We start from the raw sequence: 23,622 nt of genomic DNA, 5'->3' as shown, positions 1-23,622 counted from the left end.
ATGTGCAGAAAAAATAAGCAAAGTTTTATGTCCATACTCAAATGTTGCGTACAGTTTTAGAACTTTTTATATTTAAAATTTCTATCATCAATAACAAGTTCTAATTAAATTTTGTAAAGTAAACCTTTGTAAAAGTACAGCGCAACCGTTTAGTGTGTCCTTGTGTGGGGATAATACAGTAGCCGGTTTGAATTCCGCTCTGATCCAGGTTTTCTGTAGAACTTACTAAATATTTTTGTTTTTCTTATTTTAAAATAAGTAAAATTTAATTAATTTTATGAATACGTATTTTTCAAAATATTTATCCAAATAAAATTAATAAAATTTTGAATACATTTGCCAGAATTTTAACTTAACAAACTTCAGATATTTTAAATTATCATACAATATGGTGAATGTTGTAAATCCTTTAAAATACAATCCGAAGGTAAATACAAAAAGATGTTTCAGCAATGCATGAAGCGTTCAAAATAATGAAGTCAAGGAAGAAAAGTAACAAATGCGGTATTCTTGTAATTTTACAAAACATACATCTGTAAACTTTTTCTGGGGAAACATATTTACGCTTTATAAGGTTTTATAATTTACATGCAGTATATGATTGAAACCTTTCGCTAAATGTGGGAATATATATTAAATTAATGCTTTCCCGATAGCGTTTCTTATTCACTTTTCTAAATTTATCATGCAAAATTATTTGCCATTCACTAAACTTAAATTTAAAAATCTTTTAAATTTGCAAGTAAACTCACGGTTAATCGTCACAGTTCGCCAGCTCTATCTAAAAGTGATTATTCCGGCTTTTGCATTTTCGCGCAGCGGATAATTTAAACTGACGCGCCAATAAACGTAATTGAAACAGTTTGTAGTTTATTTATTTGGCTGTGTAGTCTTAGGCTGGTTTATCAATGTTTAAATTTATTTAACTATTATTGCTTAATTTATATCTCCTTGGTGGTTTGCTTGCAGCACAAGTCGTGCCTTTTATGTTAATTTAAAGATTTAAATAAAAAGATTGTTAAACCTTCTAAAAACTTAGTATTATATTTCAGACGTAGCAATAAATCGCTAATTTGTCTAATAGGGTGGCAGAATTTGCCTATAGTTTTTTTTTCTTTTTTATTATTATTATTATTATTAATAGCAACTAACAACATATGAAATTATAAAATTGATCGCATTTATATGTTTTGCCCATTAAATTTATCAATTAAAGAAAGTGTGAAAAGCTATGGTAAAATACAAATTTTAAAGAAATATCCATAATACTATAAAATTATTCATTTCGTTAAGCAAGGAACTGTTTGAATTTGAAGCATAAATTAACACTTTTATGCTGCGTGAAATCTTTCACAATTCTTTATCTTTCAGATCTAACAGATTGCTAGACTGCATATGCAATTAACTAAATACATTGCGGTCCATTAAAATTGTTATACCATGACGAAAAAGCACTACAATACTCAAATGTGCATGAAAGGTAGAATATATTGAGATTTGCAAATCGTTAGCATTTCCCAGTATGCACTCATTACAGGCAAGAATAATGACACCTCGAAGCAGCGTTAAAATTCGGAATGAAATGCCGATTTTTCATTCGGAAATTGCGTAAATGTACAAGAGTATGTTTATCGTCATATGAAGCTCCATGTAAGAAGAAGAAATAGCAAGTCTAAATATCCAATCGCTTTAGAAGAAGCCATTCACGGGATCGAACTACACTCATGTCCATAAATTAAGGATAATTCGGAGTCACGCGGAAATCAAACTCTAAAATAAATATATCACCTGTAAAATCACTACACACATCTTCAAGAATCATATGCAAATTTCAGGAAGTAACCAGATGGCACCGATGGTACGTCATAATGACGAGAGTGTAAGAGAGTGATATATAAGGAATACAGGCAAAGAAGTAAAATTGTTCGCAGGCGCTTTATAAGCATTTCAGTGCAATAACCGAATAGTTATGACACAAAGGACGCATTTGGATGATTTTTTACGTGGTAGAAATACCGGCCGTCTGGAATGGGGGCGTACCCAACTGGAAGCATCAGACGAACTTGGAATTGCCCAGAGTGTCATTTCCAGATTTTGGCAACGATTCCAAGATAATGGTAATGTGAGTAGACGTTACAGCACAGGTCGCCCGAGAGTTACAACGCCGAAGGAGGACCGGTATTTGGCAGTTACTGCCAAAAGAAACAGGCGAAGCACAGCCTCAGACCTGTCTCGTCAGCTCTCTTCAGCCACTGGTACGACAATTTCAAGGCAGACCGTGTACAGACGCTTAGGTCAGATTGGTCTATATGCTCGTAGACATGTCAGATGCGTTCCAGTTACTGCAACTCACTGTCGCCTGTGGTTAGCCTGGAGTAGAGAGCATGCATTGTGGACACCGCAACAGTGAGCTTGTGTGATGTTTTCCGACGAGTCCGGGTTTAGCTTACAGTCTGATTCTCACCGGACTTTCATATGGAGAGCTCCAGGTACCCGTTACCACCAAGAAAACATCATTGAACGACACCGTTACGGTGGTGCAGGAGTGCTCGTTTGGGGTGGAATTATTCTGGGTTCCAGAGCTGACCTGCATGTTCAAATTGGAACCATGACAAGCCAAATCTATCGGGACGTGATTTTGGAACAACATGTACGTTTGTTTCGGGGCACAATTTGTGTTTATGGATGACAACGCCCATCCTCACCGTGCAACCATCGTAAGCGAATGCCTTCAATCGGAGGATATCACCCGTATGGACTGGCCAGCATTCTCACCGGACATGAATCCAGTAGGGCACGTATAGGACATGCTTGGCCGACGAGTTGCATTCCGTCAACCTCTTCCTACATGTCTACCGGAACTTCGGAGAGCATTGCCTTTTTGAGTGGTGTAATATCCCCCAAGATCAGATCTGTAATTTGATACTCAGCATGCCTAGGCGTTGTACGGACTGTATTGCATCGTCTGGGAGACATACAATGTATTAACAATCATACCAACCATGTAATATTGGTTTTTTGTAAATAGGTTTTTTTTTGTAATTTGCTCCAGGGTGAAAAATCGGTAATTTTTTTTTAATAATATCAAACATATAGCATCTTTTTTTGCTCTTTAACCTTTTGTTTAATAAATATGCTTTACAAATAAGTCAAATTTGTTTTGTTTCTAACTCTTCCTTTGCCTGCTTTTGCATTATCCTTAATTTATGGACATGAGTGTATTAAGGCCATTTACAGCGATGCTATCACTCGTTGGGATCGAAAGCAGTAACCAATCAGAAACGAGCTCACAGGCAGAATTTTTCGGATGGACATATGTCCAGTTTCTACCACAGTTTTTAAATGAATATGTTTTAAAAATTTCTATTGAGGAAAACATGAAATCACATACAATAAGTATAAGCACAAAATTTCAGATGATAATTAGACAGTACAAGTTAATGGTTACAACCGAAAACATCGCGGCAAAAACATCGAGGACGAAACGTCGCGGAGAAAACAACGCAAGGCGAAAACGTCTTGGGAGAAAACATCGCAGTCCTAAAACATCGTGGTACAAAACATCGTCGTCGAATATAAAGCGGTTCAAAAACTTCGCAGTTTAAAAACATCGTCGTCGAAAATATCGTGGTAAAAAATAAAGTATCTACAAATCATCATATGACAATAACATCGCAGATATGCTTTTTTCAGACATGCTTTTCGGAGACATTCTTTAATAACTGTAAATGGATATTCCCATAATGATTTGTGAGCGCAAGATGGAAAGAAGGATAATTTTTACTTTCATATTTTTTTATTAACTAATAAATTGTTGCTGAGAAAATAAGAAGGAAACTTAAGCATAGAAAATTAATCCAACTTATAGCACTTAATGGAATTTTAAACCGATATAGTTAACTAACAAAGGTCATTAATAAATAATTTTTGTATTGCTTTTACTGGTAATTTTTCATGAAAAGTATAAGCTATAAGTTGCATTTAATTATTTATGCTTAAATTTCCTTCTCACTCTTTCAGCAAAAATTGATTAGTTTTTAAAAAATGTGAAAGTAAAAATTATCCTTCTTTACATCTTGCGCTCACAAATCATTATGGGAATATCCATTTCCAATTATTAAAACCCGAAAAAAGAATGTCTGCGATGTTATCGTCATGCGATCATTTGTAGATACTTTATTTTTTACCACGATATTTTCAACGACGATGTTTTTAAACTGCGAAGTTTTTGAACCGCTTTATTTTCGACGACTATGTTTTGTACCACGATGTTTTAGAACTGCAATGTTTTCTCTTTGCGATGTTTTCTCCCGCGATGTTTTGTAGCACGACGTTTTCTCCTTTCGTTGTTTTCTCCGCGACGTTTTCGTCCGCGATGTTTTTGCCGCGAGATTATCGGCTGACACTCAAGTTTATCGGCGGACACTCAAGTTAATACAGCAATTAAGTAAATTATTTTAAAAAAGTGTTCAAGTTTATTAAGAGGGATAAACTAATTATTAACCAAATATGCCGTATGTTGATAATTTACGCAATAATCTAAAGCAAAAGATTTTTTCAAGAAAATATTAAGACAAAGAAACATGCGTAATCTTGATGGTAAAGTTCTATTGGTTTAAAGAACACTTGCTTCAGTATTAACAAATTTACTAATTTTAGAATACGATGTTCAAAACAGAAGATAAATATTATATAAAATGCGGTTACTTCATTGAATTTCAGACAAAAAAGACTTTATTAAACAAACCTTTAGAATACAACTTTTCACTAATGATAAATTCCAAAGTGAAGTAAATACAGTTGCATTTAAAGGTACAGAATGATGCACAGAAGCAAAGAAACTGATTTTTTTTTAAATTTCCCTTTTAGATATGTTTTATAAAACACTGCTTCCTTTGTTGAAGTGTGATACTTTGCAACCCTATAAATCCTACATATATAATAATAAAATGTAATTTTTAGTACATTAGTTAAACCAAACTTATTAATGAAAGTGCTACATACATCATCCAAAAGCGTTTATAGTCCCAACCCATAAACAAGTTACTCTGTGAAATCGAAATACAACAAAGAGCCAAAACGTTATAACCACCTACTCAATAACGTGTTCGGCGACCTTTGGTCTGCAAAAAAGCTGAAAGTCGCCTTGCCATGGATGCTACAAGTTCTTGCTAGATGACTTGAGACAGATTGTACCAAATGTCTAAGCACCAGTCAAACAATTCGAGATATTCTAATATGGTGGTGTTTGAACTTTGAGCCGCAGATCTATGACATACTAAATCTGCTCTATAGGGTGAAGATATGGCAAGTTAGGTGGACAGGACATAAACTGGAATTCATCCTTATGCTCCTAGAATTCCTCCAACGCCATTCAAGCCTTGTGGCATTGGGAGTTTTCCTGCTGGAAGATTCCATTGTCAGTTGGGAAGGCAGACATAATTTAAGGGTGCATTATGTTATATTCAGATAGCCAGCAGCTTTCATGGTCTGTTCTACCACAACTAAGGGTACCATAGCCGCCCATGCGAACATTTCCCAATGCATAACACTGCCACCCTGAAGGCTGTGTATGTTTGCCTGCAAGATGGCATACCCTGATACGACCATTGAAGTGATGAATGAGACATGGTGATTCATCTGACTAGGTAACTGCCTTCCACTTATCCATGGTCCAGTCTCGATGTTCTCGGGCCACTGTAGGTGTAATTGACAATGACGCTTAGTCAACAGAGGCATACGAAGTGGGACATCTACTGCCCATTCCCCTATCTAGTAATCTCCGTTGAACTGTGCGTTCCGAAACATTTGCCATTGTCTGACGCCGATTTTGCTGTATCAAGCGGGACAGTCCCCGACGTTCTTTTTCTTTGATGCCTCGTGGATGTTCAACACCCAGGTGTTTACTTCTGATTTCACTGTCATTTATCCACTTTGCATAAATACTAACTATCGCAGGTCGTGAACAACGTACCCAGTCGTGCAGTTTCGGAGATACTAGTTCCGGGTCTTCGGGCCATTACAATCTACCCTCTATCAAATTCTATTAGATCATCAGCCTTTCCCATTACCTGCGAAAGTAAGTACAAGAATGATTCCTTACATTTTCCAAGCAGCAGTTAAATACCATTCCCTCTTAATCACATGCCCTCCCCGTCATTCACCCGAATTCAATCAAAAATGTCGAGATGGTCAAAATGTATTGTCTCATCAATGTATGCATTCAAGAATTTTTAAATATTGTTTAACAGAGTAACACATTAAATAAATTAGAAGTATATAACGGTCCTTTTATGCGATATCTTTTTTTTCTATCCTCTAAACTACACATTTCTGTTATATTCTGTTGAAAACTAGTATTCTGCTGTTAGATAAATGGTTCAACGATTGATGAGTTTTTCATGCGAAAGTAATCAAAATATTTTTCGACATCGTTCAGGCATATCTCTGCAAATAATCTATTTGCACTTCCATCTGCTTCCTGCAGCCGCCTGTCACATTATTAATATAACCCACCACCTTCTGCTTCCTTGTGAGAACTCAGGTAAATTTTTGATCGGTCAGAAATTGGAACCATTTTAATTAAAAAATATATTTGTAGAAAGTCAAAATACCACACCAAAATACACGTTTTTGCCCATATTTCCGATATGAAGAGTCATCTGATGTGCATATATGAAAGCTTTTAAAGCGAAAATTTCCGCCCTGTTGTGATCTGACACACGCGAAGGGCATTTTTTTTCCATATTTCTGATTTTCGCACCAATGGACCAGGGTGCATATAGCTGTACACAGTGCAACAGCTCAAGTTTCAATGACTGTAATGTGAATTCGCAATCAAAGAGCCCAGGAGAACAGCACATAATGACATGCATCATTTCAATAGGGCAACGCCTCAGTCTCCAAGGCCAGTATGGACTTCACTGCTTTTACCTCGATAAGGCCAGGAGTAGAGACTACAGTATTGATCTTAAGATGAATATGAATACATCAGTTGTGTGACGATGTCTGCGAACCCTGCTGTTGCTTACAGCATCATGATGTCTATCACCGTGCGTGGATAACCCGAAGAGAATAAACATAGAAAACTTGAGTTCTTAATCCTCATAACAGTCTAACATCTGAATTGCAGATACGAGGTGACGTTGTTACATATCGCGTTTGCCTGTAATCTGTATAGCTAATATTTTTAACATTCTCTCTTGCATTATTGAAGTTTTAATGTCGTTTGTGTCTCTGAGGCCTCCAAAACCCCCACTCCTTTCAAATGGAGAATATGCGATACCACATATTGAACTCGTAGCCCTACATTTCTTCAACAAACCGTATTCCGTCATCTCTGGCTGACTTCTGATCAACAATTTAAACGTTGTAGAAAGATTGGAACAATTGCATGTGACGTAAGTGCGAAGAAAGCGATGCTTAATAATAAAGCAAAAAAGACAACAAATTGTGTTAGCTCCGATTTTCTTATTTATTTAATGAATTATTCATTTTTTGCATTTTTTGCAAAAATAAAGCATTTTCATAATTTTGAAGCATTTTGAAGTGATCCTAAAGGAAAATACCTTGTGATCGGATTGTGAAGTAAAAAGATATATTCAAGGATAAGTTTCGTTACAGTTTAGTCTATTGACTGCGGACAAGGAACTCTCTTGATACATTTTTACTTCCTTGTACGAAGTAAAAAGGAAGTATTGTAATCGCGAAAAGTTTCAGGCAGCATATTTCAACGAAAATATCCATTTTGACCGCTATTGAATGCAATTTAATGATGTTTTTGCGTGATATCTGTACGTAAGGACAGAATAAAGGACTCGTTTCCTCCAAAAACATTATAAAACTGCTTTAAAATGAATTCTGACGAAAATTTTTCGTGGCGTCTGTAAGAACGTATGTACTTACGTACATACGTTCTTACAGACGCCTTTGCATCTCGAATTGCATCTCGAATAACTCAAAAACGAGTAGCCTCAGAACGTTGAAATTTTGTATATAGGACTGCTATAACATGTAGATGTGCACCTCGTATTTTGTTTGCAATCGGCTGCACCAAACGTATATAAATATATTTATATATATATCCACTCTGTTACCCGGCTCAGGGATCTCAGTTTCTTTATTCTTATATGTTTGTAAATTGTACATTTTTTGCTTTAAAAATGATTGAATTATGTTGTTTCTATCTTCCGGTTAAGGTTTCTATGTCTTTAGTAAATCTGTATGCAATATGTTTAGAATTATCAACAATTTTAAAGTTTTTTAAGTGCCGCTAAGCCTTTTTTTTATGGCGGCCATTGATTGTTTACATTTGAAACAGACAGTGAATTTGTTGCCAATCTAGAGAAACTTAGCTTCGCAACAACAAAGATAACGCCTTCATTTATTATAGCTAATTAAATCATGCTTAATCCTTTCTGGAATTTTTTCGAGGAAATAAGTGTTTAAGATTTACTTCGTAATTTTTAATATAGATATTTTGAGTTTTTGTGTATTTTTGCCTTCTCGCGAAGTGAGAACTTAATTAAATGAATGAGAAATACTCAATCGTCTGTGAAAAACTGTTTATTTTTTATTTTGTTTTCTTGATTTCTTTTATACATCATTCTAGCTTTATTATAGTATTTGAATAGAACATGTGGCAACGATTAGGTAATTCTATTCTTTAAATGATATAAATTTTGTGCATTATGAGTGCAAACGATATAAATTTTGTAGCTAATATGAACGAAATATAATGCTGTTAAGTGAATCTAGTGCCAGAGTGTCGCTATAATGAACAAATACTAGAGTGAATTTTAAAGAATGCATTTATTCTATTGTGGTTTATGCGCTGTCGGGGAAGTAGATTTAATTCAATCCAATAAGTTTAAATGAAATGCAAGAAAAATGCGTATAATTTAATATTCCGTGCAAGGAAGTCATGGGGTGTACACTTTAGATTTTTATATTAAGAATTTCTCCTGTCTGCGTGAAAGACGCTAGTTAATAGGAATCCATTAATCTGTCTAATGAGTTTAAGTGCATCGAAGTCTTGTACTTTACCATCAAGAAGAAAAATCTTATTTAAGATATTACTGAAAACAGTTTATGGCTATGACTATCACTCGTTGAAAATAGCGGCATATCCTCGCATGACTATTTTGGTGGTTTTAGCTTCTAAGAATTCAATAAACATCCTTGTATACTAGATTCTTTCCAACTCGTTATGTTGCTTTCGCATTCAGATTGTAGCGAGATTAAGGCATTTTTGGAAGCAGGCAAGATGAAAAATTAACAATCGCCTTCACCGGAAATCGAATCACGTACCTCTGGAATACCGGCCCAGCCTGCAGAACCACTACACCACGAAGGCACGCTAGGAAGGCGGGAAAAATACCTTATAACATTTTATACATTTTTGATTTTTTTCTATTGGCGGGATCAGATTCAGAAATGTATGTATGTATGTATGTATGCTTGAGGTGTATATGGACTTGTACATAGTATATGTATGTACTTAGGTATGCTCATTCTATTCATATATATATTGCATACATACATACATTTCTGAATCCAGTCCCGATAACAGAAAATTGTCCTCTTACCTTTTCCTACAGTAAACAACACACGCTTCTTTTCGTTGATTACAGCTTTTGCACATTTCAATCTTTTTTACAGCAGCTTAAGTTTTCTTCTTTATGAATATAAGCTCTTTCTGTGTAAATTAATTTTTTGTTAAAAGAAGAACATTGTTAACTTTGCATTAACAAAAAATGAGAAAAAAGTTGAATAAGATTTTAAAATAAAATTTTGAAATAACAAACAGAATGTTTTTTAACTCCTATATTTAAGGAATTCATTTCGCTAACAACCAAACACGAAAGTGTACAAATTTATGACGATTAAGCTACTAACTGCACATTCAGGTCTCAAAACCTTGAAAAACTGAGAAGAACAAAGTATTAAATTCATATCTTTTCTAAAATATGTAAACAATGTAAAATTAAAAATAATTATATACACATTTTATTTAAGGAATTTGAAAGTAGGTAAAGAATTCGAATTCGCTTTTGTGATATTATGAGGAAATAATTTATTACCCAGTATTTGGGTAATGTTTTATCTCAAGTAAAAAAATCAGGTTCTTGATTTTTGAAACATTAAAAATTATTCTTATGACATCACTTTGTCGTCTTTCGAGAGACGACTGTGCGCTGAGCTTATATTTCGGAAATGAATCCGTGAAATGCATCTCTAATTGCTAAAGCAAATTTGGCTATTCTTTTGTACTGCTAGGACTGTGCACCATTGTTTTCATCATGTCTGTTAATTTTGTCCATTCAGGGTTCTAATGAAAGTGTAGTTCAATTTTCATCCATTTGCTTACTTGAGAAAACAAATGACAGTTTAGAATAGTATTGTAACGAAGACCTAGGATTCGTTGACTTTGGAAAAAATGTTTTAAAAGATTTCCAGAACGAATTTCACAAGAAACTTACAAAGATTTAATAACTAGTTTTGCAATATAATAGATTTGATCTTTTAATAAATAAAGCATTTCCTACGAAGCACCAGTTTTCTTTCAAACAAATTTGATATTTCTTAATCACTTTAGGCATGGTGTACTTAATAACAGATTCAATGCACATTCTACCAAATTTCTAAAGATCCAAGGACTTATCTCATTCAAAAAGTTTAATTCAGTAAAATAAATACTGTAATGTTGCGTGATACCTCAGATATGTAAATTATGCATAATAACATATATGAAAAATACCATGTAATCTGATACACGATTAGTATTAGTAATTTATTAGTAGAACTTGCAGATCTATTAGAACTGAGTTTTGCACATGCCAAATTTTGCTTAACGTTATTAGTCCAAAGGGGCTTTGCCCCTGAGGAACTATTGTTTTCGTTCTGCGATTTTGCTTCGAATCAATCTGAATATCCGCTTCACTTTTCAAACTGTTTCCACCAAATTATCGCCCTGTATTATATTTGAAGAAACTAAATATTGAAGAATCTGCATAAATGTATGTATGTTTCTCGCATTGTGAACAAACAGAAGTACCTAGAGCCATACAAATTTGAATGACGTAATCCTACTGCGAATATGAGCATCTGGAAGCCCAAATTTGAAATTTGGAATTTGTTTTATTATCGATTTCATATTTTTCGAAACTTTAACGAATTTGTGATTAACAAACTCAAGGATTTCAAGGCGGACAATGGCAACGTTGTACAGAAAAAAAAAAACATTTTTATCTCCAGCGCGTGAGACTGTGTGTTGGAATTTCTAAAGATATTCTCAATTTAAAATTATTTTGCGATATTGCTCTTGAACTGAATTTTATGGTTTAAGTGCAAAGAATATTATATTTAATAAATAAAGGTAATATGCAAAATGTTAAAAAAACGCCCCTTTGGACGTAATTTAAAATCTGAAACCTTTCAGATTGTCTTTTTATTTATTTATTTATTTTTTATTATGCTTATTTTTTTGCCTAGCTTGTAAAATTCGTTTCTAAATGCCACACAGAAATAGTGTTATAATATTAACGTCGGCTTTTTTTATCATATAGGAAGCGTTAGGTAATGTTTTATTTAGGGAGTGTTTAGTCATATATTATTTGTATAATAATGAATATTTTAATTTATACGTCTTTTAATACACATTTAAAGAAGTGGTTTATGTTTAAATCTCATTTCATAATATCTAATTAATATCGTATATGGAAATATACTTGGAAAATGGAGTCCTTTTAGTATCAATGGAAGAGAAACGAATAAAAATTTCAAAGTAATTTATAGAATTCCCTGAGAGGTATGCGGATACGATATTATAAGCTTATAAAATATGCGCACTCTCCTGATGCCAAATTAATCGATCCGAAAATACTTAATCTTCTCATTTTTCTTTATTGTGGTATCCTGTTGCGTTGAGATAGTAGATAAAATTGCTTTCTGCAGACTTTATTCTTGCTCTACAGCTACCTTTTCCCTTTTTATTTTCCCTTCGGTACAGTATTGAACTTCTACATTAAGATTTGACATTTTTATGGAAATGGGTATTTTTCCATATTTTTCTTGAAACAAAGACTGAAGTAAAGAAGATTTAAAAACCATTCGTTCTATACCTTACGCAATTCTTGTTGCAAAATGTATAAGGAAAGTGTCCCCATGTTTTAGACCCTATAGATATAAAACCTCTTGGGTATTCTTGACATGGTGTATGATATGAATTATTTAAAACTCATATTTCTGGGTAGAAGAAAGAAGAGGATAGCAGATATTTTTCTCATCCATCCTCCATATGAGATCAAAAAAGATTTTCCATTCTGTATGCTGTATTTATTAAAAGTGTCCTTTTTATGAAGTATATTTCTAGTGATTCAAAGTTGTGGCAAAAGTATAAATGCGGTATACGAATGGAAACTGCTTTATTCAAAATAAATCGGAAGGATTTCGCGACAGTTTAGGTTCTTCCCGAGCTGAAATATTTATATTTATTCCTCTGTATTTTTCAACACGTCTACCAGGTTTTAATAATAAATTATGCAAATTATAATAATAAAGTTTTCCCATCTCATGGGTATATATGTATATATATATATGCTAAAACACGCTCTCTCTCTGTATATATATGTGTGTGTGATAAAATAGAGAAAAAGACGTAGCAATGTTGTTAAGCGTAGAACATAGATCCATATTAAAAAGGAAGAATACTGATTGCGTAAAATACTGAAATGCCGATCCACAATGAATAAGAAACTTGACAGTCGAGGCAGTTTCACTTCTATTTTTCTTTAAATTCACATTTAGAACCACAGTTCACTTGGAATTCTTTCGAAATATTTACATTTTTAATACTATTGCGACAGGAACAGATCAGAGCGAAATAATGTCCAAACAGGAAAGCAGTTACAAGCGAAGTAAGCATTTATTCCAGGATGGTAGCTCACCAAAGAGGAAGGTTTTGGTTTTACTAAGATTTCAATTCTTATAGTTTAGGTTCTGAAATAACTACATCATCAGCGTTACGCAAGCTTTATGGCATAGATGAATCTAGAAATGACCAAGTCCAAAAATATTATTATTACCTTTAAAATAAAAGGTAAATAACCAAATTAAAAAGAGCAATTAAAAGGCTATTACTAATTATATTATAAGGCTGATTTTTATCTTACACATATATATACAGCGTATTTCAGCAAATTAGTTACAAACTTTCAGGAGAAATAAAGTACACCTAGACGATGATGGAAAAACACATAGCAATGCATGGTCAGAAACGCTTTCCTGGCGCGACGATGTAGTGAAACATAATTTAATGTTTCTTTATAATTATTAAGACTTCCTAAGTGGCAACATGATGTAATGTTTTCAATAGTTATTAAGATTTGCCATGTGGCAACAACGAGTCGAGCTAAAAACGTCGTTACTTGGAGTGTTCCTTGATAAGCATTCAGTAAGCTTTATTTCTTAAACGTTTGTTATATTTTTATGTAAAAAAATGTAACATGTTGCAAACAAGAATGGAAATTGTAAAAATAATTATACTGTTTCTTTTAAGACCAAAATAAGCATTTATTTCACTTATGAAATACTCTGTCTGATCAATTTCGATTTCGCTTATTCATCAAATCCGCAACGACACAAAGTACAAGAAGGCAAAAACATGAACAGGGTAAGAAATATGTTTATTATACTCAGTGTAGCCGAGACCAAGAAATAAGAACAAAAACAGACGATCGTCATCAAAGAAGGTGTTCGAAATTGCGTTCGAAATATATCCGTAACATGGGATCGGCAGCGGTGGTCCAGTGCATTGGTCAGCACGTTCACCAGACCTCACTTGTATTGACTTAATTCCTCATGACATACATCAGAATAATGATGTACGAAACCCCAGTTAGAATTGCTGAGGAACTTGTTGCACGCATCGTGGCAACTGTTGGGAAGTCCGGGACATGCCCAGTATTTTCCAGAACATCAGATCTTCCACGTGCCGAAGATGTGAGGCCTGCATCAAGGTCCGGAGTCGTAATTTCGAACACCATCTTTAATGATGACCGTTGTCTATTTGGGTTCCTATTTCCTGATTTCTGCTGTACTAAGCATAATAAACATATTTCCTAACAGTGTTCGTGTTCTTCCTTTCTTGTGTTTTGTGTTGTTACTACCGCGCCAGGAATGTCTTTTCGACCATACATTGCTGCGTTGTTTTCCATCGCCTATGAGTACTCTTTCTCTCCTGAATGTACAATGGAACTAAAATGGAATAGCTTTTTTGAGTAATACAAATTATTCTTAAATTTTCCAAAGCACTTGTGAGTCAAAATCACTGCCCAAAGAATATGATTTGAAATGTATTATTTAAATGGTTTATACGAATGAGATAAAACTGGAAGTTTCTTTCTTTGTTTTCATGTTCAGACGATTTCATGTTGTAATAAAGATATTAAATGTTGTATTTTACTTAAGGACTTCAAAAGAAGTCTTACAGTGGGGTATAAAGAAACTGCATTCTTTTTCGTTTTGGCTAAATTGCCCATAGATATTCAAGAGATCAAGAAAAGGGGAAAGATGCAGATGAACCTAATGGAGAGACTTATGCTTTGTCGTATACGAAGAAACGCCTTAGCCAAAACGATTAACTCAGCATCTCAAATTAGAGATGAAGTAGATCTCCATATTGCAGTTAATAATCAGGTACAGCCATATAAAAACATAACAAATATCCCATGTGCAATTACCAAAGTTACCATTTCTCCTTCAAGACTGGTTGAAATTATATTATTAACATGCTTGGTGGAAGAATGGAAAGCTCAGAGTAGTATTTAATGATAGGAATCGGATATATATTAGCCACGCCAATACTTGCTTATGTGTCTAGAAAAGAGAAAAGAGTGGAGACAATCGATTCTTATCACACATAAACAAGTGTCATGCAATCAGTAGGCAATTGTTTGCTCTAAGGAGATAATCCAATCGAGCAAAATTATCCGGAAACGAAATTTGTTCTTTTGACAATTCTTCAATAGCTCTGTTCTGCGCGTTCATTTCTCTCAACTGAGCACATGTGGTACTGGAGTTAAGATACAACCATGACTTTTTCAACAGTTATACTGCAACCGTCATTTTAAAATCAGAGAGCAAAAATAATCTTTTTCAACACCATACTCAAAATACATACAACTGGAGTGAGAGATACAACCGTAACTTCTTCAACTGTTAGACTGCAACCGCAGTTTCAAACTCAGAAAGCAAAGACAAGTCTTTTTCAGCTCCGTACTCAAAATAAAAACTAAGGTAACTCGGAATTAGCAATAGTTAGTTTACATTAAAAAATGCTTTATGAATTTAAATGTCTCTCAGAGCAACTGTGTGTCTGAAAAAAGATAATTTCGCTCCTTAAATTTGCAAGATCGTACGTTTACTATCTACTTATCTTATTATTTTTCCTATAATACGACTTTTATTTTGTCAGCTCCCACTAGAATACAAATTAGTTCATATATATAAAATCATAGTTCTTGAATTTGGGACTCCTATTTTGGCAGCGTCGCTGACGGTACCATTTCTAATTTTGCCCAGTTTTTAAATTTACTTGAATCGACTTTAGCCTTTGCTCGCGTGTGTTGAGAGGTCGAACCAAAACTTTTAAGCGGACTTGTCTTTGGAGCATTATATAAAGTTTCAACATTTGTATCCTTGTTAACCTCAAGAAGCGGAGGTCTTCTGTTATTACACCAGTTCTGTTATTATTATTTTTTGGACTTAAAAACTAATAAAAAATTTCTTTCAAACCTTCTTGTATGTCTGGTGTTAAACGTATGACTAAGATGAAGCCATGAGTCGCTTGTTTGTCTGCATGGAGTCCGAGACAAAGCTTTTAGTCAGACAGATACCGTACATTATTGTTTTAATATATCTTTGGGAAATTATTTTAAAGCGAAAGGAAATGTATTGTAAACATATAATTATACGCTTTGTTCATTATAAGCTTTATTTAAATATAATTATACGCTAACTTGACGGAGAGACGCATACTAATAATTTTCTATTCGAATAGTATTGTTTGTATGTAGAATAGTATTGTTTGTATATAAAAAATTGTCTTCAGGAAAAGTTTAAGAAATTTCATTCGATAAACTGTTTAATCCGTAAATTAATTTGAGTGATAGTCTAAAAACTGATCATTGTCAGCTTGCTGAGAATCTTTGTTTCTTTTTTCAATAGTGTTATTGTTTCCCACATCAAATAATTAATTAAGCTATAATAGTTATTATGTATGTAATGCAGATCAAGGAAAACAATAAAAATCAAGAAGAATCATACGGTGCCTTGACATCACAAAACTGTAATTTTATCAAAGCATTTTATTATGTATTATTTTTAATTTAAACTGTTATTTTTATGAAATAGTTCTAAGTAATAGTTGCGTTTATTCTATTGAATAAACTGGAAGGAAAGTTATATCCAAAAAGATATAAATATTCTATAATTCGAATTTCATTTAATTGTGAATTTTCTTTTAGTTTGTAATAATCATAAAGTATATTATGTATGTTAATAAGTCAAAATACTGTAAATACGAGTTGCAAAACACAGAAATGTAAATTTATTTTCGATATTTAATAACTAACTATGTCATTTGCAAATAAAGTTAGAGGAAAGCAATTGTAATGAATTCACAATGTACTCTTTCATGAAATTCGTTTGCAGAGAGAAAATTCAAACTGTTTTCATAAAATTTTCAAATCTGCATTTCAAAGTATATAAATAAATAAATGAAACATTATTAGATACATAAGTAGTAATGCTTTATTAATAAACTACTTTTTAATTTGCAGAAGAAATATGAATATGAAACTGAAAAAAATTGAAATAACATTTTTACAATATCAACTGCTCTTCTTTTTTTCAGCTTTAGTCATGTCTCCCCCAGCAGATCCTCGAGGTAAAGATGACAGAATCTCCCTTTTAAAGAGTCTTCATCGCCCCTACGGTCACATGGACAACGGTTCGCAGACATACGGACAAGAAGCCCCAGTCCAGCAGCAATTCAGTCATCAACAACATCAGCGAAATAGTGCTTTTAGCCAAATCGAACCTCATAAGGTCTTCTGCCTCAGGCAACAATTTCTTATGGCAGCAGCAATCATCGTCGTCAGCAGTTTAGTTGTTTTCGTGCTCTTCATTACGACCTTTAGGTAAGTCAATTCAAGAACGATTTTTAAAATATCCGGTTATTACAGATATATGCGATGAGTGGCAAAATGATGTAAAAATTTTATATTACCAATGAGCATTTCATGCCCAGCAATGCATTTTACTTTTAAAATTTGTACTTAAAGTTGAAAAGATAATTCTTAGTTTATTGCTTATTTAGTAAACATTAATTAGACTTTACCAAATGATAAGTAACATAATAAATCTGCTAAAGTACAGCGAAAAGTTTCAGGAAAGGCCTTAGAATAATTTCTGAGTCCAAAGAAAATAAAGAGCAAAATAACAATTAGAAAATACAGCAATTTTTATAAATATGTTTGGCAACTAATAATATATGTAAATACTTTTCATTGTATGCTAGAGATTTACTGGTAGACCATATTTCTGTACTATTTTATAAAGCACTGAAATATAGTACATACGGTATGAAGTTTGTTTGATTAACATGTAATTTGTTCTCCTGAATGCAATTTGTACGTTGTTTAGAAAAGTACTCATCAGAATACTGGACACAAACACAAACTGAACATTAAAATTATTCAAATATTGTTTCGCAAATTTTTAAAGAACTTCCAGTTTTGTATTATTTTATTTTAGAATTTCTGCCACTTGAATAAAGCAACCTAAACAAAATCTCTTTGCATTGCGCAGATTATGATACGTTATTATGATACGTTAGATCACGCAACAGTGAATAGAGCCTAGAAACCATTTCATTGCAATGAAAGGCAGTTTGATGCTATTTACGCTTTGACTTCCTGTGAGATTGACAACATAATACTAGAGTTAACAATCTTGCATTTAATTTATCCAGTTTTAGCGCTAAAACAATGTTAAACTAGCTACTAGTTAAATTGAACAGGTATAAAGTCTCACTTCATTAGATGCAAGTAAATTTGCAACGAAGGGAAAACCACCAGTGTTCTTATACCCAAAAGAAGTAAATCGATAGAGTCTTGATTAAAGTCTATGCCAAACGTAAGGTTTTTGCTTTGAATAATTTTATGTTTTACTCTGGCGTGTTTTTCTTCTGTTTTGAATGAAGTAGATGTTGCGGTCTGAAAATCATACACAAAAAGCAAAATTTCACTTTCAATCACAATTGGCTTAAAAAAAATTAAGATCAATATTTGCCATTGCCTTAAATATAACATGCATAAATTTTACATTATTGTTAAGTGCCTTTTTTTCAGAAAGGTCACTGTAACACATTTAATTTTCCTACCTATCTAAACTAGAAAAAATAATTTCGTACAATTTGCATTGTGTATTTAACCGAAGAACTCCTAATTCAAATTTAAGGGTGTGAAAAGTCATATGTAAGGTAAAATAAAATATACAAATAATTAAATTCAAAGAAAAAAAAATCTGAAATATTTCAGATTTTAAATTACGTCCAAAGGGGCGTTTTTTAACATTTTGTGTGTTACCTTTCTTTATTAAATATCATGTTCTTCGCACTTAAACCATAAGATCCCGTGCAATAGCAATATCGCAAAATAGTTTTAAAACGAGCATATCTTTAGAATTTCCGATACAGAGACTCACGCGCTGGAGATATAAATGTTTTTTCTGCACAACGTTGCCATTGCTCGCTTTGAAATCCTTGAGTTTGTTAATCAAAAATTCGTCAAAGTTTTAAAAAACAGGAAATCGATCATAAAACAAATTCCAAATTTCAAATTTGGTCTTCCACATGTTCATATTCGTTGGAGGATTACGTTATTCAAAATTCGATGACTCTATGTACCGTTATTTTATGACAATGTGAGAAATATACATACATTTACGCAGATTTTCATTATTTAATTTCTTCAAATATAATGCAGGACTCTAACATTTTATGGCAACAGTTTGAAAAGTGAACCGACATTTATAGGAGTCCGACGCAAAATGCCAAAACGAAAGCAATAGTCCTTCGGGACTCAAGTCCCTTTGGACTAATTATGTCAATTTATTTTTTAAAGGCATTGTTAAACTCAAGTAATCAATGTGATAAAAATCAAAATAAAAATATGATTTTTCTGGAAAAATCTGAGAAAATCAACATACGCTATACTCTAATATTGCGTCATTTTCTATTACATTTAGCATTTTTCTGATACATTAAAATTCCAATTTATCACTTTCATAAATTTATTTTAAAGGATATTTTTGAACATCAGGTTTAACACTAGAATTACTAGCCTATTGCCCATAAAATCAATCATTCAAAAGAAAGGCAACTTTAATCGATCTACAAGAGGCGTTTAAATGTTTGCATAAATTTCACACCGGAGTTAATATTCCAGAACTAATATTGCAGATAGAAATAAATTATCATTAAGAAGGAACAACTTTAACAATTCTCTAAGAGTGAACCCAAATTAAGATCTACAGTAACTAATTCTCACAAACAGAGCTAAAGGATGGTTTTCACAAGTTATCAGATTACTTGATATCAGATACAAGGTTATCAGATACAGAAAAACAATTAACTTTGACAAAAATCAATTCTTTTAATCTAAAAACAATTAGCTTTAAAATCTATTTAAGATCTTCTATTTATTTTAAACGGTCTTATGTTAATACTCAGAGAGTACTTTTAGTAAACATTTTTTAAGCATGGGTAGCAATTATTTCCTCACCCAATTATCTAGCGAATCAAATTAAGTTGAAATAAATTCAAAAGAAAATAAACTTTGCTGACATGATCTTTCCGGTATCAGAAGCTCCATCATCAGTCATTGCGCATGAACACAGGAAACCTCGTTAAAGTGAAAAAAATAACCTGGAAGAGTTCAAAATTTCTAGGGAAAGTCCATTTCTATTGTCTTTAAGCAGAAACAGTAGAATCTGGAGAACCGCTAGGTGTTAACAGCAGCAGTTGAATTTATTTTTCTCCATTAAATTTCGGACTGCGGAGGTGGATTTGAATTTGACATCTTATTAATTTGACTTCTGAAGGCAATATGGAGACAACGGAAACGGCAATCAGGAAAGACAAAAATGGAACAAGCGGGAACATCATTAAGGAGATCAGGAACTGCGTCATTTAATTCTGGACTATTGAAGTGGAGTTTAATCTGACATCTTGTTAATTTGACTTCTGAAGGCAACTTGGAACTGCATCACGGCGGGATCACGGGAACTGCATCACGGCGAACAGGAAAGACAAATGGCATAGACAATGAAATCTGGTTATTCTGTCTTATAAAGGCAACCGGAGACTTTTGGAAGATGTACTTCCATTTTAACTAAAATCATAATGAATTTAGCAGACGAAGGCAACTCTCTAGACGGGGAGAGTGGACCAAGGTTACTCATTCTGTTACTAAGTATGGTAAAAGGCCAAAATGGCTCTCATGCCCAGCCACGAGGAGAAATTGAGGCGATCATTTTTGGGCTTCAAGCTGAAGAGGCGACCCAACAACCAGCTGTGACCAGAATGAAGAGAGAGTGCAAAGAGAGTGAATTCCTGAAGAACAACCCCTTTTAGATATGACGGGGAAGCCACATTGTCTAAACTCCCACCTGAAAAGGTGAAAAAAACCAGTTGACGAAAACTCCCGCCAGCATTATTTATGTTCTGGAGAGAATGTGTGAGGGGAAAACGAGAATGTATTTTTCCTTAAATGGCTTATAAAACAGATTTTTCAGCAGCATTTTGTTGATATCTATCTCACTGACAGTCATTCGAAAAGACATATTACTATTTTGCGGATACGGTTTCGGAATGTTTTCGATATTCTCAACAGTTCGAACTGTGAAGGACGAACACTTCTGAGTACATCATCAACATTTTCTCGTCCTTCATCTAATCGTTCATCATCAAATGACACTTGACCATATTAAAACCCATTCCATGTAAGGATCCCCATATGAGGATCGCCTACATTTGCTTACATTGTGACATCATGCTGGACCTGGGTGGTCATGCTTTCCTGAAGATTGCAACTAAGGGTAGAAATCTTAAACAAACACGTGGAATCAGTTGAGCTTACGAGTTTATTTTTCTTGCTCTCTCGTTACTTTTCACGAGAAAAATAATACGGTTATTTTCAAAGCACAAAAAAGTTACTTAGGAACAATTATTTTTGTTGTACTGAATTTCTCTTGATCATTGGTAAGTAATTAATGTATTTATATATTATTTATCATCATACTGTAATTTGGATGGGTACAATGAACATAGATATATCGATCCCCATTTGGGAAACATGGCTGATACTGACTAAAATTGTAAAAAAGAATTGTTTTTCTTTTTTATCCAGGAAATGTCGCGTAAAAGATATCTTTCTTTAAGAGAAATAGAAGAAATTGTAAATTCTGATGATTTTTTTGCATCTGACAATGACGACGATAATAGCCCCATAGATATTGTTGAAATTCCACCAGAGCGGGTTGATGAGATTTCAGATAATGAGGACATGGATGACAACGTAATTGATGATGAAGAACCACTTGATGTTCCCGGGTGTGTTGAAATTGACCGTGTGGCAGGATTTGAGGAAAATGTTTTAGTGAATGCAACTGAATCTTCAGCAAATGAAGTAACAAAAGGTACCGGCTTACCACCTGCTAAAAAGAGAAAAGAAGTATTGACCTCCAATTAGAAAAAGAAGCAACCTAAGTACTCGAAACTATATGACAATTCTGACGTTATAGAGACAAGGCGAAATGATGTCATTAGAAAACTCAGGGAAAAATCCCCGGTAGAGTGTTTTGAAATACGTTTTGATAATGAAACTGTCACCTATATTGTCCAGCAGTCTGTAATATATGCCAGACAGAAAAACAATTATCAGTTTCAGCTTTTTAATTACTGCCTAAAAATTTATTGGAATACTTCTTTTCACTGGCTATCATTCACTTCCGCAAGAACAATTGTATTGGTGTGAAGATGAAGACATGAACATTCTGTGTGTTAGAGCATGCATAAATAGGAATAGGTATCTGGAAATTAAACGGTACCTACATATCAGTGACAACACTGATTTAGAAAGTATTCCACTAGGTGAACGTGATAACCTCTACAAGATTACTTCAAGATTACTCTTCAAGATTACTTCAAGATTACTCTTCAAGCCCATTGACTGACAAGCTGAATGACAAATTTCAACAATTTGGGGTGTTTTCTGAAAGTTCGAGCATTGACGAACAAATGGTTCGTTAATATGGACATCACTACCTCAAACAATTTATACGTCGTAAGCTAGTGCGGTTTGGGTTCAAACAATGGACTATCTGTTGTTCACAGACTGGATATTGTTATCAGACTCAAGTGTATGAAGGCAAATCAAAGAAATTAGGAGATGATGAAAGCATCAGTGGGCTTGGGACATATGCTGTCCTTCAGATGGTATGTATTCTTCAGAAACCAAGTGCTCATAAAGTTTACTTCGACAATTTTTTCACAGGATTTTCTCTGATGAAACATTTGCAGGACATTGATGTTAGAGCAACATGAACTGTTCGATTCAACAGAGTGAATAAATGCCCTATTGCAACAGACAAAGAGATAAGGAAAAAAGAACCGGGGTATATGACTACAGATTTGATTCCCGTAATGAAATTTTAGCTGTCACCTGGAATGACAACAGTTGTGTAAGGCTTCTGTCCAATCATGAAACTATCGAACCAATATCAGATGTGAAGCGATGGAGGAGAACAAAGAAGAAAGATATTCAAGTACCACAAGCCAAACTGATATCAGAATATAACAAATACATGGGTGGAGTAGAAAAGATGGATTGGAATGTTCAAAAATACAGAATAAGGGGGAAAATGGTATTTTCCTTTGCCATCGACGTTACACTGGTTAACGCCCACGCACTGTATTGTATTTCAAATGATAAAATTCCATTGCTAGATTTTAGGAGGATGGTTGCTAGAGGATGTCTTGCTTTATCTTCAGAACTCTCAGATGCAAAAAAGGGTGGAAGGAATTCTTTCACTAAAGCATCAGTTAATCGTGTTCCTACTGTTATCAGAACATCTGGTAATCATTATATTGAACGGACCGAAAATGGTAAACAAAGAAAATGTGCAGTGTGCAAAACAAATGCAGGAAAACAATGTGGAAAATGTAATGTTGGATTACATGTAGACTGTTTTGAACGCTGGCATTAAAAGTAGATATTATCAGCCAGAATCCCCCTCTGGGGATCCTACTTAAATTTAAAATTTCTGAAAAAAATTGACGCATTTATGAGAAAAACTTGTTTTTCTTATTATTTAGATGTAAACTGACAGAAATAAAATAAAAATTGATGAAATAAAAATTTGGCAGTTAATGGGTTAATGGTTAACTCCTGGGACGATCCTAGCGGCGCCACGGTGGTAGCATTGGTTGGCCAAATTTAAGGGGAGTGAAATGATTATTAAATATATTATATTTCAGAAAAACAGAAACGGCCAATT

The 23,622-nt window shown here is 33.6% G+C and overlaps 1 protein-coding gene across 2 annotated transcripts in view; it reads left to right on the top strand.

Moving 5' to 3' along the window:
- LOC118189411 (uncharacterized) overlaps nt 1-23,622 on the top strand; it is a 601,570-nt gene that overhangs the window by 397,257 nt on the left and 180,691 nt on the right. For both annotated transcript variants that reach the window (XM_085817283.1, XM_085817282.1), the window contains exon 3: nt 16,916-17,201. In XM_085817283.1, coding sequence (XP_085673409.1) covers nt 16,916-17,201 — 286 coding nt within the window. The remainder of the gene's footprint in view (nt 1-16,915; nt 17,202-23,622) is intronic.

The sequence above is a fragment of the Stegodyphus dumicola genome, chromosome 5, assembly GCF_044657685.1.
Source record: "Stegodyphus dumicola isolate Sdum_Otavi_A_Nest chromosome 5, ASM4465768v1".
Lineage (NCBI taxonomy): Eukaryota > Metazoa > Arthropoda > Arachnida > Araneae > Eresidae > Stegodyphus > Stegodyphus dumicola.
The sequence above is the reverse complement of the archived record's forward strand: the minus strand, read 5'-3'. Positions and strand labels throughout refer to the sequence as shown.